This window comes from Pteropus alecto, unplaced genomic scaffold, assembly GCF_000325575.1.
Source record: "Pteropus alecto unplaced genomic scaffold, ASM32557v1 scaffold74, whole genome shotgun sequence".
NCBI classification, from domain to species: Eukaryota; Metazoa; Chordata; class Mammalia; order Chiroptera; family Pteropodidae; genus Pteropus; species Pteropus alecto.
In genome coordinates this window covers 4,314,171-4,333,519 of record NW_006436291.1, presented here as the reverse complement: position 1 = coordinate 4,333,519, position 19,349 = coordinate 4,314,171, and the positions used below count along the sequence as shown (strand labels likewise).

Genomic DNA, 19,349 nt, shown 5'->3' with positions numbered 1-19,349 from the left:
TGGAGCCTGGGGAGAGCTGAGACTTGACCTTGGGAGGGGTTCGGGGTGGAGACTTGCAGATGGGTTGTGAACTCAGCGGTGGCTTCCCCAGATGTTTACACAGGATGACAGAATGAGAATCTCCACGGGAGGAAGAGGAACGAAGGGGAACGGTGACGAATGCTGACCGGGATGGCGCGGCCAGAGGGTTGCAGGGGACCAGCCCCAGAGAAGCGGAACGAGCAGAGGGTCACAGGGCAGGCAGGGGTCAAGGTTAAGGTGGTTTTACTTCCACACGAAGCTAATTTCTCCCTTCATAGGACCTACTTACACTTTAAAGATTTTTAAAAAATTCAGACTGCCTGGGATTAAGTTTAATTGACCAGTGCATGGCTTGGGCAGAGCACATCATTCCACCAATGTTTAGGGAGCACTCGGAATGTACCAGGTTCTAGGCAGGGCGAGGCTGGGCCCGGGGCTCTGCCTCCTTAGGCCTCGCGGTCAAGCAGACAGGGGAATGAAGGCAAGGTCATCTCCACGCACCCGACTTCCCGGTCCTCGGCACCAGCCGTCCCCAACCTTTCTGGCACCAGGGATCGGTGCTCCTGTGAGAATCTAATGCCCGACGATGCTGGCGCCGGGGAGCGGCTGCGGATCCAGATGCAGCTTCGCTCACCTGCCCACTGCGCATCCCCTGCTGTGAGGTCCATTTCCTAACAGGCCATGGACCAGTATCGGTCCACAGCCTGGGGCTTGGGGACCCCCGCTTTACACCACTTTGCTGTGGACCATTTAGGATGAACTATGAGATCTGGAAAAACCATATCCTTCCAGGTCAGTGATCATGGGGTCAAGCTGCGAGGTGCCAGGGAAGGTCCTGGGCACCCGGTGTCCGGGGTCGCTCCGGCCCGCGGGGGGCTGTGGCTCGTCCCCCAGCTCTCGCCTCTCTCTACCTCCCCCTAAGCGTCTACCCCCTTTGCTGAGAATTCTGGTCAGTTTCTTCGAATGGGTCAATTCGACTGGTTTGTTAAATTGTAAATAATAACGCTGCATCGAAGCAGAACTTTCTGTTTTGTTTTGTTTTCTTAAACAATGGTCGTGTTCGCCCTGATCGCTAAATTGCAAATAATGACTTTCATTATGATGGTTATTTCTGATTTCATGGACCATAACACTGGGCAATTCTACTGTTGGAAAAACAAGTTGACTGACTATTTTTCAACAGCATGTGGGCGAGAAGGATTCCTGCATTTTGTGTTACATTTGATGTCATTATGTAAAATTTAGTGCTGTAAACTTTATATACACAATTAGAATCAAAGCAATACTTTAAAGGAACATGATCGTGTGTGTACTTATTCAGGTACCAAATGGCTTTGTATCCGAATATTTTGATTTAACTGACTTTTAAAAGCATTTTGTGCTGTTTCCCACATCTACAGCCAGTGCTAAGAGCTCCAGGGGCTGCAAAGAATGTTTCAGAAATGTTCCCCATCCTGAAGGTCCTTACAACAGGTCAGGTGACAGGACAGCAAGGCACGGCGATCGATCGACTTTGCAAGGGGGGCACGGGCCCCTTAAGACAGGACTGTAAACAAATATGCACCGCTTGCTATGCGACAAGACCCTGCTCTATGAGCAAAGGGCTGTCTATGGTGTACAGGGAGGTGGGTCGAGCTGCGTGATGAGGAGTATGGGAGGCCAGGGTGAGCTTAACGGAGGAGGCATCACTTGACTCGGGCCTTGGTGGAGCGTGAACTTTCCAGAGGCGAACGAGAGGTGTGCAGAGAGCTATGTCCCAGGCAGAGGACAGCAGAGATAAGGACAGCAAGACAAGGTGAGGCGTGTTCTGGAAACAGCTAGAAAGCAGGGCAGTTGGAATGGGGGGCAGAGGACGGCGGGGCTGAAAGAGAAAGTTGGCTCCAAATCGTGCGAGAGGCTCAGTGGAGCCAGTGTGGACGGAGGAGTCGGCCAGACTTGGGTTTAAGATGGAGTTTTGCTCCTTCGAACTGAGGGACCGTGGGGAAGTCACCTCCGCTGCTGCCCGCTCTTTGCCCGTCCTCTGAGGAGGGTGAGTGAGCATCATGCGCAACAGCGCAGAAGCTCCACGCAAATGCAGGACATGCCTCTCTCTCAGGATGGGGGCTGCGACTAGGAAGGAGGTGGCAGGGTCACTGGACGCGAGAGTCTGAAGCTCCGAGCTGCGGCATCAGAAGGCCCCCGACAACTGTGCCTCTGGGGACTCTGTAAGACGGTGGCAGTGACACCTGCGTCTGTCCTCGTGATGCCACTGACGATGCAGAATGTCTGACACACCCCGACTGTCATTATCGCCCCGTGGGGGACCCTAAATAGCCTCTTCCGTCAAGGAGCTCGTGCTCCAGCTGGGGAGCTAGAATGTGACCTTTATGAATGGAATCAGGACACGGGGACACGAAGGCTGTTTGGATGCTCCAGGGCCAGACATCGGTCCCATCACAAAACACGGCAGGTCAGGATGCTCTCCCGACACCTGACCGCCATGGCCGTGGGCACGAGGCGGCGACCGCCAATGGGAGACCCGACCGTGGCAGGCGCACCACGGACGTGGCGCCGACACTGTCCTCAGCAGGGCTGAGCATCTGGGGGACACATCTGACACGGCACGACATTAGGGCCCGAACTTCCCATTTGGCGTGCGGTCCTTCCCAAGGGAGAAAAACTCACGGCCACGCTCGCTCTTACGGCCCGTCTTCCACGTTGCGCCCGACCCCTCCGGTAGAGCTGACCCTCTCTCATCCCCCCTTCCCCGGAGGTTCGGGCTCTTTTCCTCCCCTCATCTTTCCCCTTCAAGCTTCGTGTGAAGAAGGATGACTTGTCCTCCTCCCTCTTCTCTTCTCCGTCCCAGGACAGAGCTCCTCGGGCCTGCCCGCCTCGGAGGAGGAGGCACCAGGCCTCCTGAAGCAACGCAGGGCGCTCCGTCCTGTTGTTTCTCTCTGCGAAACTGTCGCTGGGAGTTTTCCGCCACATCCCTCGATCTGAATGTATTTTGGGGTCCCCCTCCCTTATTGAACATAATTTTTCATCTCTCTTTTCTTTCTTAAAATCGGCCAGGCTGGTGCTGCTGGAGATGCATTTTCCCTGTTTCCAGCCTCCACCGAGCCTCCTGCCAGCGAGCGGTTGATGGGACGCAGCTTTTCCTCTGGTCCGATTCCCCACTCGCAAGATCATAAAGCTGACTACACGGCTCCGGAATTTTCTGTTGATGCACGGTCTGCTGCTTTCGCAACAACAGCGCAAAGATCCGGGAAGTCAACGATCCCAGGAGCACGATCCTGTTCCCATCGCTGTTCCCACCCCGTCTTGGTGGTCGACTCACTTACTCTTCTGATGTTTCTGAAAATGCCAGCCACAAGTATGTCGCAGGATTCCTCTGAGCCAAATTAGGGTCTGTACCTGGAGGGAACGTTCCCCAGGTGCTGGAGGAAAGGCAGACGCTGAGACTCAGACACTCTGCGTGGGAGGAACTTGCGACCAGACAGTTTGTCTGCACCTCTGCGGGGCAGACCTGCGAAGAAGGGTGGGAAGTCACGACCGACCAAGGGCCAAGGCCAAGCGCAGAGGGGAGATGTGTCTTATGTGACTGTTACTCCAAGAATACTCTACCCAGTCGCTCATCTTCATTTTTTAAGCTAGTGAGTTGGTCACAGGTTTGTAAATTGTTTTATTTATTATAAAAAGAGCTATCAGGAACACCTTAGGGACACCCCTTTTCTCTTCACCCAGTAAAAATTTGATCTCCCTATGAAAAGCATCTGAAAATGATCAGCCTGATCCATTTACGCCTGGTCCCCGTTTCGATGGTTTAAATCCTCTTCATAAACGTGTGGAAGCTGTGGTTAGCGGAGGCTTGTTTGTTTCGGAGCAACCCTGCCCTCATCTGTCCTTTTTCTGGCAGGGGCCCTGTTTTCCTTATGCTCATCCCTCCCCTGCTTCCTGCCCTGGGGTTAGGGGCAGGTCACCCTCAGCCTGACCCAGCGGGTGGGCATATAACATGCTGACCGGGGCACTGTCCCCATCACTGGCCACTGCGATTGTTTCAGGGGTGGGCCTACAACCTCCCAGGGCCAATAAGATGCGTTTTGGGGACTTCTGCTGACTTTGAAGGAGGGGCCCTCATGCTTCTACTTGCCCTCTGAGGATGTAAGCCTGGAGCTGCCTGGAGCCCGTCTGTCACCACGAAAATAAACCATGCCTGAGAATGAAACCAACATGGAAGGAGGCAGGGGCTAGAGATGGACAGGGGATGAGTCTCGACGGCATCAGTTACGCCCTGGATCCGGCCATGCCTGAAGCCTCCTCGGGACTTTTCAGTAGCACGAGTCAGCCTCCGCGTTTTGTTTGCCTTTAAGCCAGTTTGAATGAGCATTTTTGTTCTTTGCATGTATTGACCTTTGCGTCAACCTGAAGGCTGGACATAGCTAGCCTTCGATAAACGGCCTTTGAACAAACAGGCCCTCCACGGGGGCACAGGGGCCGTGATTTCTAGGGGTGTGTGGTGCTCGCCAACACAGCCTCGCATGTGTCCTCCCTGGTCCCCTCAGGAGCAGTGTGGCTTTGAGTGGAATTAACCCAGAGGCACTGCTACATGGACACGCCTCCCCGACAGGCCCCGGCCCCGAAACAAACAAAGCGAGCCTCTCAGCAGGCTGATGGCTCGTCCACTGACTGCTCACTCAAGGTCAGACCCAGGGCTGGGCTTTCCTGTAGGTCATTGCATTTGTTCTCAAAACCACCATCTCAGCTAGAGACTTTATCTTCATTCTTACACAGGAGGAAACTGGGGCTCAGAGAGGTTGAGTGGCTTGTCCGCTGTCACACAGCCAGTTCACTGCTTGGACTATATCGTGCCTTAGGGAGAGAACATCTACTTGTTGGATCCAGGTCACCCACTCGTAACTGGTCACTCACTTTTGTCCCAGATGTCACTGGGTCTGGCCCCATTTGTCCTTCATCTGTGTTTGTCTCTGTCTCCTCCGGGAGCTGAGCCCTGGTGTTCCATGAATACTGAGCCCTTGTCCCCATGAATACTGACCTCGCCCTCACCCCCTTTGCCCCTCAAACCTTCCTGCTGTGCTCGTGGGACGCACGGTCCATCCTCCGAATACCCTCCCCGACCCTTCCGGATCACGCTCACCTCCTTGCCCTGGATGACACCTGGCCGACTCCTGCCGACACCGCCCCGACAGCCTTTCAAGCCACTGCACTGTTCAAATCGCCCCCTCCTGTCCCTCGGTGCCTCGCCGAAAAGCGAGGGTCCTTGTTCTCTAGATCATCACCCCTACGCTCCCTCCTGGTGCCCACCATGCCTCCTGGGCCTGTAAGTGTAGTGGGGACACGACCTGGTCCCTGGCTCTCCCACGGCTTCGTTCGGGAGCAGGAGCTCGATCCTTTCGTGGGATTGTGCCCCACGCTGCTTTGGGGCAGCGAGGCTCAGACATGGGCCCTTTTCATGGAGAAGGCAATGATCAGAAGCTTAGGCGCATGCCGGGGTCGCCAGCCTAAAACCCTGGGAACTGTGGCCAGGCTCTGGCATGTCCACAGCTCCCACCTTTGTCCAGGCTCCTCGCCTCCCCTCGGGACCGCTGCGAAGGTGCCCAGCTAAGCGCCTTCAGTCCGGCAGCCGGAGCGACTCTGTGGAAGTGTTGAGTCGGATTTCGGCTCAGAGCTCCTATGACACCCGCCATAGCCAGCGCAGGGGCCAAAGGCCATTCGATGGCCTTCACGGCCACTCAGGGTCCTGCTGTCCTACTTCCTCTCGGACCTCACCTTCCACCGCCTCCTCCTCCCAGCTCCACTCCATAGTGTCACTTGGCTGCTCTGCAAACCCCAGGCCATCTCCTGCCTCAGGGACTCTGCACACGCTGTCCCCTCTGCCAGGAATGCTGTCCCTGCAGATGTCCGCACGGCTCCCCCTCAGTGGTGGCACCGGGGAGGTGCTCACGAAATGCTTACTGAATCAATGAATAGCTGGAGAGCCGCATATCAGACAACAGAAAGACACCTCTCTTCCCTTATCCGATCAGCACGTGCTTTAAAGTTCAATGGGGTCATGCAAATGGGACATCAGAAATTCTCTTTAAAAGTAACACAGGTGCAGAAATGTGTGTGTGTGTGTGTGTGTGTGTGTGTGTGTCCACATAGTGAAATGAGACAATAAGAAATTCAGGTCTAGTGTGTGTGTGTGTGTGTGTGTGTGTGTCCACACACTCAGTGAAATGAGACAGTAAGAAATTCAGGTCTTTCCTTTCTGACTTGGAGACACAGATAGGGCTAGGGGACAAGAGCAAGCTACAGAGTGATGTTCATGAGGTGACTATTTTATAAAAGTAGACAAAGGCAAACTCCGATCCCTGACCGTGAGTTTTTGTGCACAGGAGGGGCGCGCCGTGTGTGCCGCCATGTTTTACCTGGGCGGGGCTCGGCAGACGGGGCCAGGGTTAACTTTGTGTGCGTACGGTCACCCCTCCGCACCCCTCATCCGCAGGGCTACGTTCCCAGGCCCCCAGAGGATGCCGTAACCGGGGATAACACTGAACTTTATATGTGTTATGGTTCTTTCTGTACATACACACTTGCGATAAAGTTCAATTAGGCACAGTAAGAGATTGATAACAGCTAACAACAAAATGGAACCATTATAACAATACACTGTAATGACAGTTATGTGGATGGCGTTGGGGACATTATGAAGCAAGATGAAGGCGGCTTGAACGTGACACTTCGATACTGCGACAGCAGACCTGACAACTCGGGCGCTTCCAAGTAAGGAGAAGGCGACAGCCCAGGGTGACTCACTTCCTGGGTGGGAAGGAGCAGGACAAGGAGGGGCCGTGATCTAAACCTCAGCAATTGTTTATTTCTGGAGTTTTCCATTTAACATCTAGACCGCAGTTGACCTCGGGTCACTGAAACCACGGATAAGGGGGATGACCGTGTTGTTGGATTCCAGTGATACACACTTAACGATAAATCAGACACATCGAGGCCTGGGCGGGAAGATGGGAGGAAACCACCCCACACTCTGCGGGGCACTGGAAGCTGGGGAGCCACGGTGGGAACACGGGGGCAGGACTGTCCGGTGGCCCGAGCGGCGCTCCCTCCTCCAGGCGCCCCCCTCCGCTCCGCACACGGCCACGCTGACCGCCGAGGTCGTCATGGCGCAGAGACAAGAGCCAGACGCCACCTGAGTGCCCGGTCCGGACCTGACGGACCACGCGTCGCTGGAGGGCAAGGTGGGGCGGCGGCTGCAGGAAGTGGCCTGACCCACGTGAGCCCGACAGGATGACGTCGCCACAATGCTGGACGCGGAAGTGGGCGGAGCCCAGGCCGGGGGACAGCCTCGCGTTACCCCGGTACAGCGTGTGGTGACCTGCGTCATGAACGCACGGTGGTCTGGGAGGACGCGTGCTCGATGCCATTGGGGACACCTGCTGGACTCGGGTGTCCCGCGTCACACCAGAGGATTCTAGTCACAGATGGCTGCTGCCAATCAAGCATGGCCTAGTCCCGGGACAGACGTTTGTTAAATGCCCGGCACGTGTAGCAGTAACGGCGCCCACCCCTGGTCACTTCCGTGAGGCTCCTGCCTGTCATCGGCTGCTGTGCAAACCGTGGGGAGGCCAGCGAAGTCCTCCTGTCACTCACGTCTGCGGGGCTTGCCTGGCTTGTGTCTTGTGTGTGTGTAGTGTGCTATGATGGTGAGTTGTGCAAGGTGTGTTGTGTGTTGTTTTGTGTGTGACATGTTGCATGTGTGTTGTAATGTGTGTGGGGGGGTATGTCATGTATGGTATATTGTACGTGTCAGAGTGTGTGGTACCTTGTGTGTGGTGCAGTACGTATGTGTCGTGTGTGATATACTGTGTGTTGTGTGTGCATGGTGTGTGTTGCCATGTGTGTGGTGTCACATGTATAGTATATTGTGTGAATTTTTGTGTGTGGCGTATTGTGTGTGGTGTGCGTGTCATGTGCATGGTGTGGTATATTGTGTGTGATGTGTAGTGTGTATCCTGTGTGTGTGGTGTGTGTTGTCATGTGTCTGGCGTAGCACGTGTGGTATACCGTGTGTGTATTTGTACATAGGGGGTACTGTGTGTGTTGTGTGTGCATGATGTGTGTTGTCATATGTATGGTATATTGTGTGTATTTTTGTGTGGGGGTATTGTGTATGTTGTGTGTGTGGTATGTGTGTCATGCGTGTGGTGTGGTATATTGTGTGTGTTGTGTAGGGTATATGCTGTGTGTGGTGTGTGTGTTGTGATCTGGTGTGGTACGTGTGGCATACTGTGTGTGTATCTTTGGGTGGGGGTGTGCGGTGCGTGTCGTGTGTGTGATGTGTGCGGTGTGCTCTGTGTGGCATACTGTGTGTGTATCTTTGGGTGGGTGTGTGCTGTGCATGTCATGTGTGTCTAGAGGCTCATTCTCCATAACTCACACTGAGCTCACAAAGCCGTGGCCGTTACCGCTGACACACAGGACACAGCCACCTTTCATTCCAAGGCCCCTCTGTCCTCCCTCCCACCGAGCCACACGGGTGCCACGGCCCACAGCAAAGCAGGATGTCGAGGATGCAAGCGTTTAGGTCACAAACTCAGTAAATAAACCCAATGAAAAGGCCAAGGCAGCTGGAAACTTGTCAAACAAACGGGTCCCGGGGAGCCCATAAGGGCCAAGTGTGATCTGGGAGGAGGGGCTGCGAGCATGGACGGGGCTGGTCATCCCGTGGACGGAGGTGACTGTTTCTTGCTTTGTGCCACGGCCTCGTGGCAAAAGCTCGTGTGATCCATGCCTGTACCAGCGCATTGGACCGGTGCTGAATTAGTTCCTTCACTCTGTCTCCTAACGAGAGAAGGCCTTTTGATTAAGCAAGCAGCCTAAACGCTACCTAATGTCCTCTCTTTTATCACCAGGAAATGTGAAGCATCAAAGTCATGTGAATGAAAGGTAGTCACGAGATCCTCGGATGCTGACACTCAGCTGGTGCAGCCGCTCTCAACCTACCAGGCCTGAGAAGGACTTTGACAACGTCGCGAGGGAGGAGCCACGATCCTGGGTAAGCGATGCTCCCGCCAGCTGTCGAGGGGCGGCATGAAGCGAGGCCCCCGGGGCTTCGGAACGAGCAGTGCTCGTGCTTAAGATCGGAGGCGTCACTGGGTAAGCGATGCTCCCGCCAGCTGTCGAGGGGCCTGCATGAAGCGAGGCCCCGTTGGTCACTCCCGGGGCTTCGGAACGAGCAGTGCTTGTGCTTAAGATCGGAGGTGTCGTTACCACCGTCACTTACCTGAGACCAGAGCAAGTGCTGAGGCTGACCGTCGAGCCAGGATACCCTTGCACGTGCCCGTGGTAGAAGCAATGACCCTGGAACGAGGAGAGAGTCAGTTCAGCCACAGCACCGTCTCGCCCACCTCGATACACCCATGGCCTCCGATCGCCTTCGCTTGTTTTCAGCTACAGAATTTTCTTTTGCATAAAATATTGAGCCGGGAGTTGTAATATGTAATGCTAAGCCCCATGTGACCCGGCTGGGATCTACGGCTGGAGAATCTTCTAACAGGGTTTTGAGATGCATCTGGTTCCATTCTTCTCTCTAATGCCCTGCAGGAAAGCCCCGAGGCCGAATGGTCCACACCATCCAGCGGCAGAACAAATCGCATCAGCATCACCGTTTTCCCCTCAGGTAAATCGCCTTTTGTAATGAGACGAAGCGGCAGGGGGTATTTAAACACACTGCGAAATGGAATAAAGCAGGGTCTCAATCTACAGCTTATGAAAACAGACGAGCGGATGCGAGGGAGGGGCGTGAGGAGACAGAAAGGGGACCTCACTGAATTGTCCAACTTAGAGCAGGATGTCTAACTCGGCAGGAAAGAAAAATCGGAAGGTCGTCTAAGTCTAAGGCAGAAGTCCCCGTGTGCCATGCCTGAGACATTCTACATTGTAATGTCACCGATTACAAAAGGAAGCCACAGCATGGACACTTGCTTAGTGAAGACAGATTTCTGTCCAGATTCAAGGTGAATATTATAGTTGAATAAAGGTTGTGTTGCAGCCCCAATTAAGTGGCCGGCCGGCGGGAGACGGTTAAGTACACACAGCAGGCCTCGTTCAGCTCCTCTTGAATGCCAGGGTGAGCGGTCCTGCTGGCAAAGGGCCGCATCATCTAAGGCGGAAGAGAAGTGGACACGGGTTTTGGCCCGTCCCCTCTGTGCCTGCCGTGGCACTGGCTCCTTCACTCAGGACCATAATAATTCACTTTTTCCAGGATAGGACTTGGTGTCCAGTTAATTTGCCCAACAAAAACAAAATTGCAAAGACCACCTTGACTTTCCTAAGAAAGACCATATAATATTCAGTGGCAGAGGAAATCCGATAACTCCTTGGGAAAGGGGCCAAGATTAATTATCTCTTTGTCACTGGGAAGAGGACAAAATTCTGAGATCACCTGAAAGACAACTAAAAGACGGAGATGGGAGTGGTGCAGGACATTTGTTATTTTGACATTTTCTTATTGATTCTAGGAGTTCTTTATATATTCAGGCTATTCATCCTTTGCCGTTATCAACTGAGAAATGTCTTTTTAACTCACAATCGCTTTTGTTGTACAGTTTCCAATTTTTATAGAGGCAGATTTATCTACCTTTTCCCTTAATGCATTTTGTGTTTTGCTTACAGTGGCTTTCTTCAAGGTCATATGTAGGTCGACCTTTATTCCCGTCTCTTTCTAGTCTTACAGTTAGCTCTTTAATCTATCTGGAACTTCTTTTTGTGGAGGTATGAGGTTGAAGTCTAACTTTCCCCACGAACCAAAAGCCAGCGTTCTCCACCATCATTTTCCTCTTCTTACTGATTTGAAATGCTACCTCGTTATATGCTGAAGATCTACAGAGGTCTATGGTTCATTCCCTGAGCTATGCCCCTGAGGCACACCCCTGTTTGTCATCGCCGTGCCAATCCCACACTGTCTGAGTCACTGTGGATCTAGAGTACATGTTGCTATCAGAGTAAGTTCTTTTTTATTTTTTATTTTTTACTCAGACGAAATTCACATACCATAAAATTCACCTTTTATAAGCACACAGTTGGTGGGTTTTCGTACATCCACAGTGCTGTGCAGTCATCCTCACTACCTAATTCCAAAACTCTTCCATCTCTCCCCGAAGAAACCTCAGACCCGTTAGCAGTCACTCCCCATGACCCGCTCTCCAGCCCCTGGCAACCGCTAATCTACTTCCTGTCTCTGGATTCACCTGTTCTCCTCATTTCATTGCATCTGAGCGGAATCATACAGTCTGTGTCTGGCTTCTTTCATCATGGATGAACCTTGAACATAACACGGATGAACCTTGAACACGTTATGTTGCAGCAGATGTCAATACTTCCTTTTCATCCCGAATAAAATTACATTGCACGGACAAACCGAATTTTGTTTTTCTATTCATCAGTTGATGGGCGTTCGGGTTCTTTCCACCTTTTAGCTGTTATAAATGATGCTGCCATGAACATCTGTGTGTAAGTTTTCGTGTGGACACGTTTCCGGTTCTCTGGGGTCTACCCTACGCATAGGCATATGGTCGTATTACCTACAAGTGGAACGACTAGACCATACGGTAACTCTCTGTTTAGGTCGTGAAGCACTGTCAAACTGTTTTCCCGGGCAGCGGGACCATTCTACATTCCCAGGATACGGGAGGAATGCACGAAAGTTCTAAATTCTCCATATCCTCACCAGCACTTACTGTCCATTCTTTGGACTACATCTATCCTAGTGTATGTGAGGTGGTATCTCCTTGTGGTTTTGATTTTTACTTTCCTATTGACACTGAGCATCTTTTCACATGCTTATTGGCCATTTGTACACCTCGTTGGAGAAATGTTTACTCGAATCCTTTGCCTATTTTTAAATTGGGTTATTGTCTCTTTACTGTTGAGCTGGGAGAGATCTTTATATATTCTGGATACAAGCCCCTTCTCTGATATGATGTGCAAATATTTTCTCCCACTTCTGTGGGTTGGCTTTTCACGTTCTTGATCGTGTATTTTGAGGCACTAATGTTGATCATTTTGATGAGGTCCAAGCTATCTATTGCTTTCTTTGGTTATGGTTTGGTGTCTTGCCTAAGAAACCATTACCTGATCTAAGGTGGCAACGATTTACACCTGTTTTCTTTTAAGCGTTTTGCAGTTTTAGTTCTTACATTCAAATCTTTGAGCCACTTTGAACTGACGTTTGCACATGGCTAGAAGTTGGAGTACGGTTCACTCTTCTGCCTGTAGATACCCAGGTGTACCACAGCCGTTTATTAAAAGACTTTACTTCCCTCGCTTGTCCCGGCAAACTTGTTGAGAGCAACTTTTCTTTAGGTACCTTTCATTTTTCAAAAGAAGCTTCTAGGCTATTATTGCCTATTTTCTCTTTCAAGTGAGTTTTAGAATAAATTAACGCTCTGTAATAATTCGTTGAGATTTTTGCTTGGATTACATTAAATTTATAGGTCAATCTAGTAAGAATTTGTAGTTTTACCATAGTTTTCCTGTCCATGTATATAGTATATCTCTCTAATAAAGCTGCTTTGATGTTTTCTGGTCTAGTTTTAGATTTTTTTTTTTTCGTATAGATATTGGAAAGTTTTCATCAGGCTAGATTATTTTATTTCATGAGGTATTAGGTTTTGCCTAGGCATTATATATGTTTGTTGATATCACGAGTAGGATTTTTTTTTATGTTATGGTTATTTTTAATGTAAAGAAAAGCTTTGTTTTTTAAAGTTTATCTTGTATCAGATCCTTTGCCGAAACATCAGCTTAATAGTTTGTAGAGTATCTTAGATTTTTTGTGTTGTTGATTATATCAACTACAAACAACGAACGTTTCGTAGGCTGCTTTCTGACCCTCCGACAGCACTGAGGAATGACATGGCTAGGTGTCCGGGGCAAAGGCAGGAGAGGGACTTGCCCACGTGAGAAGGCAGTGGGCAGGGGGGGAGGGAGTGCCAGCCCCGGTGACAGGGTCAAAAGATTCTGGAAGAGCATGGCACTCACGGTGCCCTGTCTAGCCCCGGCCAGGGTGTCATCCTTCATGAGCATGTGGCTTAGGACAGAAAGAATGCACGAGGGACCATGGCAGGGAACATCTGCCCAGACTGCCACATCGGGCACCAGCTGGGCCATGGGGGACCTTGCTGCCAGCTTGCCTCCTTAGCTTCCATGTGAAATAACTTTTGAAAGCCTCCATGGTCTCCCCTCTCTAGATAACCCTAGAGTGGGTACTTAAGGGAGGTGTGATATCCATTTTCTAGACACGATGGAATCATGTACCTGGATGGAAAGGCTCCCGGTCTGCTCTGCACAGGGCAGGGATTTATCAGTCCTGGGAACCTGGCAGGCATGTCAGAGCTGGACAAGTCCGAAAGTCAGAGGACACCGGTTGATGTTATAGTTCAGGCTTCCTGGGGTGACCAGAATCACTGGGTTTGGACAGTTATACATTTTGGGGGGGTTTCCTATGGTATAGAATTTGCCTCATTTTAGAGAATGTGAAATGTTGCTATAGGCAGTTAAGTATTGGTGAAAAAAAAAAAAAACCACCAAAAAAAAAAAAAAAACGCAAATGGTGACCATAATCTTAATTACTGACCTCTGAAATTTCAAACTTATTTCTTTCCAGTCTCGATTTATTTTTAATAGATTACTTATGAAGAGTATTTTCAAATTAAATATTCAGAAATATAAGCTCGTTAAAGCGCGAGCTTAGTACAAATTAGTATAAAATCGATTCTCAGTTCAACAACCTATTGCTCGTAAAAGAGGAGGATTTTTGCTCTCATGAGCTGGTCCTAAGCACTCCCACCTCTGGAGCTGACAACTTCCTTCTTCGCTCTAAAACTACTTTTGATTTACCATCAGACAGCTGACTAACGAGCCTGTTGTTCACTCCTGACTAATCAAAGAAGTGATTAACTTCGTAGATTACTCAATAATTGCCAGAACTCCAGTTCTAGATTCTCCAGGACAAGTGCAATTTCCTGAAGTTTTTTTCAATATGATTCACTAAATGTTTAAACCAATGTGATTTCATTTTTATAATGTGGTAAGTCATCAAATAAATTCACAACTCAGAATGACATACTCAGCCCACCGTGTGCCACATAATCGGTTGGGGAATTTGGTTACGGGGAGTGAGGGAAATGCACCCTCTTTGGGGGTGGCTGAGGCATGGGGAGCAGCGTGGGCAGCAGCGGCCTCAGGGGCCAACAGCGCCCACTCAGGAATGTCCCCAGGTGAGCCTGTGTCCCCATATCCGAGGGCCAGGCTGCCTCCCCTGGATGGATGCTAAGAGGCGGGAACCTGCTCGTCCTTGTGAGTTCGTAAAAACACGTGTCTTGTTGGATCTGGATGTGGCCGCACCAGCGAGAGATGCAGCAGGCATCCATCAGGACAAAGGACGCCTAGGGCCCACGGATCAATCGATGACCACAAAGACCTCTGCGAGCTTTCTCGAACCCCGTGTTCTTTCTGTTGCCCCCACAGTGCTGAACTGAGCTGTCTCCTTTCCATCATGCTCATGTCCGTAACGAGAGCTTGAGCCCAGACATCTTCGCCTGGTTCTGCTGATCCAATACATTCTATTTCTACCAACAAAACATAACATAGAAAATAGTCCCAAACACGCAGAACCACAAAATTATATCTTTTCCTTAACAAAACCTCTAACTGTGTATTTTACATACTCATTACTTAACCTAATGCATTCTCCCACTCCAGCAAAATAGATTTTCCTTCTGTTTAAGACTATCCATCAAATATAACGGTGGGTAAGAGGAAGACGGGGTAAGAACGAAGACTCTTGCCCCGCGACTCTGTGCCCCAGGAAGCAGCATCAGCGTTCTGCTACCCGGGCCCCAGAGGACGAGAAAGGAATTCTCAACGCTAAACGGCTAACAAAAAGGGGCTGATTCTGGGATTAAAAAGGACCCTGTGCGATGGCCAACGCATCTTGGCTTATTACTCGAATCACACAGCGTTCCAGCTGGACAGAAGCTTCGGGCCGTCTGAGGCCTGCCTTCCTCTTTCAGCTGCCCCTGCCCAGGACAGATGTGGAAACTGAGGCCCTGACCGGTTCCACAGCTAAGGCCGCAGAGTTTGTCACCGGCGGAGCAGGGACTAACGCCCAGGCCTCTGGACTCCAGGCCAGACGGCTCCCCTCTTTCTCTTGTTGCCATGGACACGTGCCATCATGACGCTCTCTTTTTGAAAAGAAAAGCTTCTCCTAAAATCCAAATGTGGATGGAAGGCACGGTGGAGCCTCATCACGGGGTCACTCGGGGGACCCCAGGCAGCGAAGTCACGTCTGAACTCAGAAAGGTCTGCAGACAGGGTGGGTACGAGGGTGACCGTGCATGCGTGTGTGTTCGTGCGTGCATGTGTGCACTACGTGTGCATGTGTTTTGTGCATGCATGTGTGTTTGTGCGTGCATGTGTGCACTGCGCACCTGTGTGCATGTTTTGTGTGTGCTTGTGTGCATGTGTATTCGTGCCTGTGCGTACACGTGCGTGTGTGTACGCGTGTGTGTATGTGCGCCGGTTGCTGACCTGCACTTCAGCGGGACAGTTGTCCAGTCTTTTTCCTTTGCGTGGCTCATCTGGCCCCCACATACCGCGTGTTTGCTTGAGACCAAAGCAAGGGGACAGTGCATTCAAGCACAGGAAGAAGCGACTTTGTAGCCCGTGGTCTCCTGTGACTGGGCTTCCTTACGCTTAACCCTGAGACTGGACGGGACGGGGTGGCTGAGAAGTAAGTCGCTACACGTGTACGCCCAGAGCACTCTATGTCCAGCTCCTATGACAGACATATCAAGGACCGTCTCCGGGCGCCAGCACACGACCTCGCTGGAGTCCTGTGTCAGAGAACAGCGCTTAGGAAGCCACGTTCACGTTCTGTGGGGTCTCCTGGCGAATGCGCCCGGACGGAGCACGTCTGCCATCGTGAGAGCCCTAGACTGATCTGGAGCTGGATCCTGGGGTTTGGGACACTGAGTCTCAGTTTTTCTACTGCCAGATGGGACCGATGTTCATTGCCCTGGGTTTTAGGGATCAAGCAAATATTGCACGAGGAAGCGATTTGTGAAACATTGCAGATCTGGAACATGGAAATACGTATTTGAAATCTATTATGCTGTAAGGTCTATTTTCCACCTGGCTATTTTCCTCTGCACTGGATCCCAGCTCAGCGTATGTTTGTCGAATGAATGAAACTGACCCATTCGAGAGAAGGGAGTCTGATTTCGAACCCTCCCTCATTGGTTCCTAACTCTCAGCTCTGAATCGTCTTGAATGCTTGACTTTGCGTGGATCCCCCAGATGAACGGAAGGGCTGGGGGCTAGTCACAATTTCATGGAGACACAGGCGTCGTAAGACTCTGCTCTCAGCACAGCTCATCGACCTCTTTCCTGCCCAGAGCCCGCTTTCCATTCCATTATCGTGATCTACGAGGGACTTCAGAAGGAACATGTGCTCCGAGGTGGTTAAGAGTTGTTGCGAATTGATCATCAAAACAGAGCGGTGGCTACAGCTGGCTCACCGTCCTGAAGGCCTGACTGTGCTCCAAGTTCAGCATCTGTCTGGTTCATGTTTACGTTCATGACTGGTTAAGTGTGCGAGCTGAGATTCTGGGCCGGGCAGCCCTCCTCCCTGGCTTGTGAGTCTGAGCTCTACACACTCTGCCCCCAGACAGAAGGCCTATCTCAGAGCCGTCCGTGTCCTGGCAGCTTTAGAGGAGGAAGATCACCAAAGCCTGGAGCTCCTCTGACCCTCATCCCAAACCCACATGGATTTGGCTCTTCCATCATTTAGCTCCTAAAGCATCCTCGTCACGGGCCCGCCGTACCGTCTGCAGTCAGACGGCTTGTTCTCTGAGGACAGGGACCATGTGTCCTCCTCGCTTCTTCACACAGCCACAAAGCGCTGGACCTTGACTCAGTTCGGCTGGGCTTCCCAGCAACGCACTTGGAGAATTCTCAGAGGGCTGCTGGGCCTGTCCTCTCCCCACATTCCAGGACTGCAGCTCAGCAGAACACACCCCGCTCTCCCCTGGAGGTGTTTGTTGTCAGGAGCCTCTTTTTGCAAATGAATGCCAGTCCGTTCCCTAGTCCACCTTGCTACAGTTGTATAGACTCATTGCATTACAGTAGACACCGCACCCACGGACATAAGACAGAGACGCTTCAGCGTTTTGATCCTAGTGAACCAGGGAGTGCATCGCGGTGGTTAGGAGCTCGGAGTCTAGAGTTAGACTGTGCGTTTGAATCCTCATTAGGCTGAGCTTGATCTGGTTACTTAACCCCTCTCTGTCTCAGAGTCCACAGCTGGGTATGAAAAGAGCAAACATTGATTTATCGTGAGGATCAAACATAAAAATGTATAAAAAAGCACTTTGCAAAGTGCCCTGCATGTTGTCAATGCAGCCCTGCAGCTGTCATACTGTCATATTGGATACTCAACGAGCATTTGTTGTTGAGTGAGCGCACGAATGAATGAATGAATGCACGCATGCATGAAAACATAGCGTATGCCACCATCGTGGAATGTGGCTACTGCTCTAAGGAATTTGAACTTGATTGAAGGGGCATTGGGGAAGCTATTGATGCTTTGAGAGGATCAAAAGACGAGTGCCATGGAACACGGCATAAAGAGAAAGATATTCTAGAAGGACCGATCAGGCAGAAGCGGGGCTGAATTCAACCTAGGTGAGTTTGCAGGTGGGGAGAAAACGGCAGGTGGCCCTGACGACTTCCGGTCGAGCAGGAGGGGAGGCCGGAGCTGGAGCAGAAGTGTCGGCGGGCGAGGAGGGGTGTGATGCGGCCGCGGAGCAGAAACCAGTGCCGGACGTGCTGTGACCGCATCGCGCCTCGGTCGGCGAGAGGACCAAGCGGCCGTCTGAGAGAGGGAGCCTGGGAGAGCCGACGAATCAGATGTGTGCGGGGCACAGAGACGGTGCAGGAACGACACGGGCCTTGCTCACCCCTGGCACACGTTCGAACTGCGAACGGTCCCCGCCTCCCCGCCTGCCTCCAGAATCATCTGCGCCTCCCCGCGGCTGCTCTCCAGCTGTAACTGAATGTGGTTGGCTCCCTAACGCCCCTGTGCCCAGGCACGGCCAGGCCCAGCCAACTGCAGAAGGTTCTCCTCTTTCGTGATAGGAAACCACAGTGTGGAAATGGATGGAATGTCACCCAAACGCCGCTTCTGACCCAGGTAGTGGACCCCAGGTCCGTCTGATGGCCAAGCTCAGCCAACGCTGACTGGTCCCCTTTTGACGTCTGTCACAGCAAATGTTTCATCCATGTTTTCAGTGAGAAACAATAGCACAAACGGAAGCCTTCTGGGCATTGCTCGTGTGTACAAGGTTGGCCATTTTTCCTTCCCTCTCATGGCCTGGGATCCCAGTAGCTCTCACCTCTTCCCAGGGCTCTCGGCTTTCGGCTCTCCCGCAGGGTCGACGGCCTGATCTGGCGCCATGTCTCCTCTTGTTGCCTGTGATCACCTTCACGCCGCTAGGCGGGGCTTTGCAACGCCCACACCTGTGCACGGCGTCCCCTTGGTCCAGACCTTTCAGCGGCCGCCCAGCGTTCGACCACAGCAAGCAGATTTCTCACCAGGACCTCCAAGTGCTCCGCGCTCTGGCCCTCGTCAGCTTTTAAACACTTCCTCACCTCCAAGTAAAACTCGGCGTCGGCCTGGGATGTCCTTCCCTTTGTCATGCTCGGTTCGTGCCTCCTCAGCCTCCAGAACCCAACCCGGGCGACATGGTCCTTCCTCCGTGAGCCTCCCACGGTCCCCAGCCTTTCCCACAGCATACCTTGCACAGATTTCAGCAAAGTCTGTGATTCCTTGAAAAATGTCATTCTCCTCCGTCCAGCCCCACGTGGCCCCTGGTTTGTATTTAATCCCCGTTGTGTTCTCAGAGGCAGTCACGGTGCCTGGCACCACGCATGTGCTCACGTACACGTGTGTGACAGATGGGTACATGGATGCGTTTCTGCCGAAGCACTGATGACATTTAGGAGACTTTCTGGAGGGCCATTCTGGCCTTTCCCAGAATTGTCTTTTGGGATGTAAATAGCATAAACGTCACGTGCACTGTCTCCCACAGGCCTTATTAAAAGTGACAATATAAAACATAATCTTCCCTTAGATGTGGCCAGCAAAGGATTAAGCCACAAATATTTCATCCTGTCAGGACAATAGAGAGATGAAAGACTAGTGATCAATTCCAGAATTAAAATCAGCCACTACTCTGCTTGTCAACCAGCCTGTACTGATTGTCGAGAGATTA

At 51.6% G+C, this 19,349-nt stretch overlaps 1 protein-coding gene across 1 annotated transcript in view; it reads right to left on the bottom strand.

The window, feature by feature from the left end:
* Positions 1-19,349, bottom strand: part of ADAM12 (ADAM metallopeptidase domain 12) — a 270,213-nt gene that overhangs the window by 94,479 nt on the left and 156,385 nt on the right. The window contains exon 5 of the mRNA XM_025047549.1: positions 9,299-9,375. Coding sequence (XP_024903317.1) covers positions 9,299-9,375 — 77 coding nt within the window. The remainder of the gene's footprint in view (positions 1-9,298; positions 9,376-19,349) is intronic.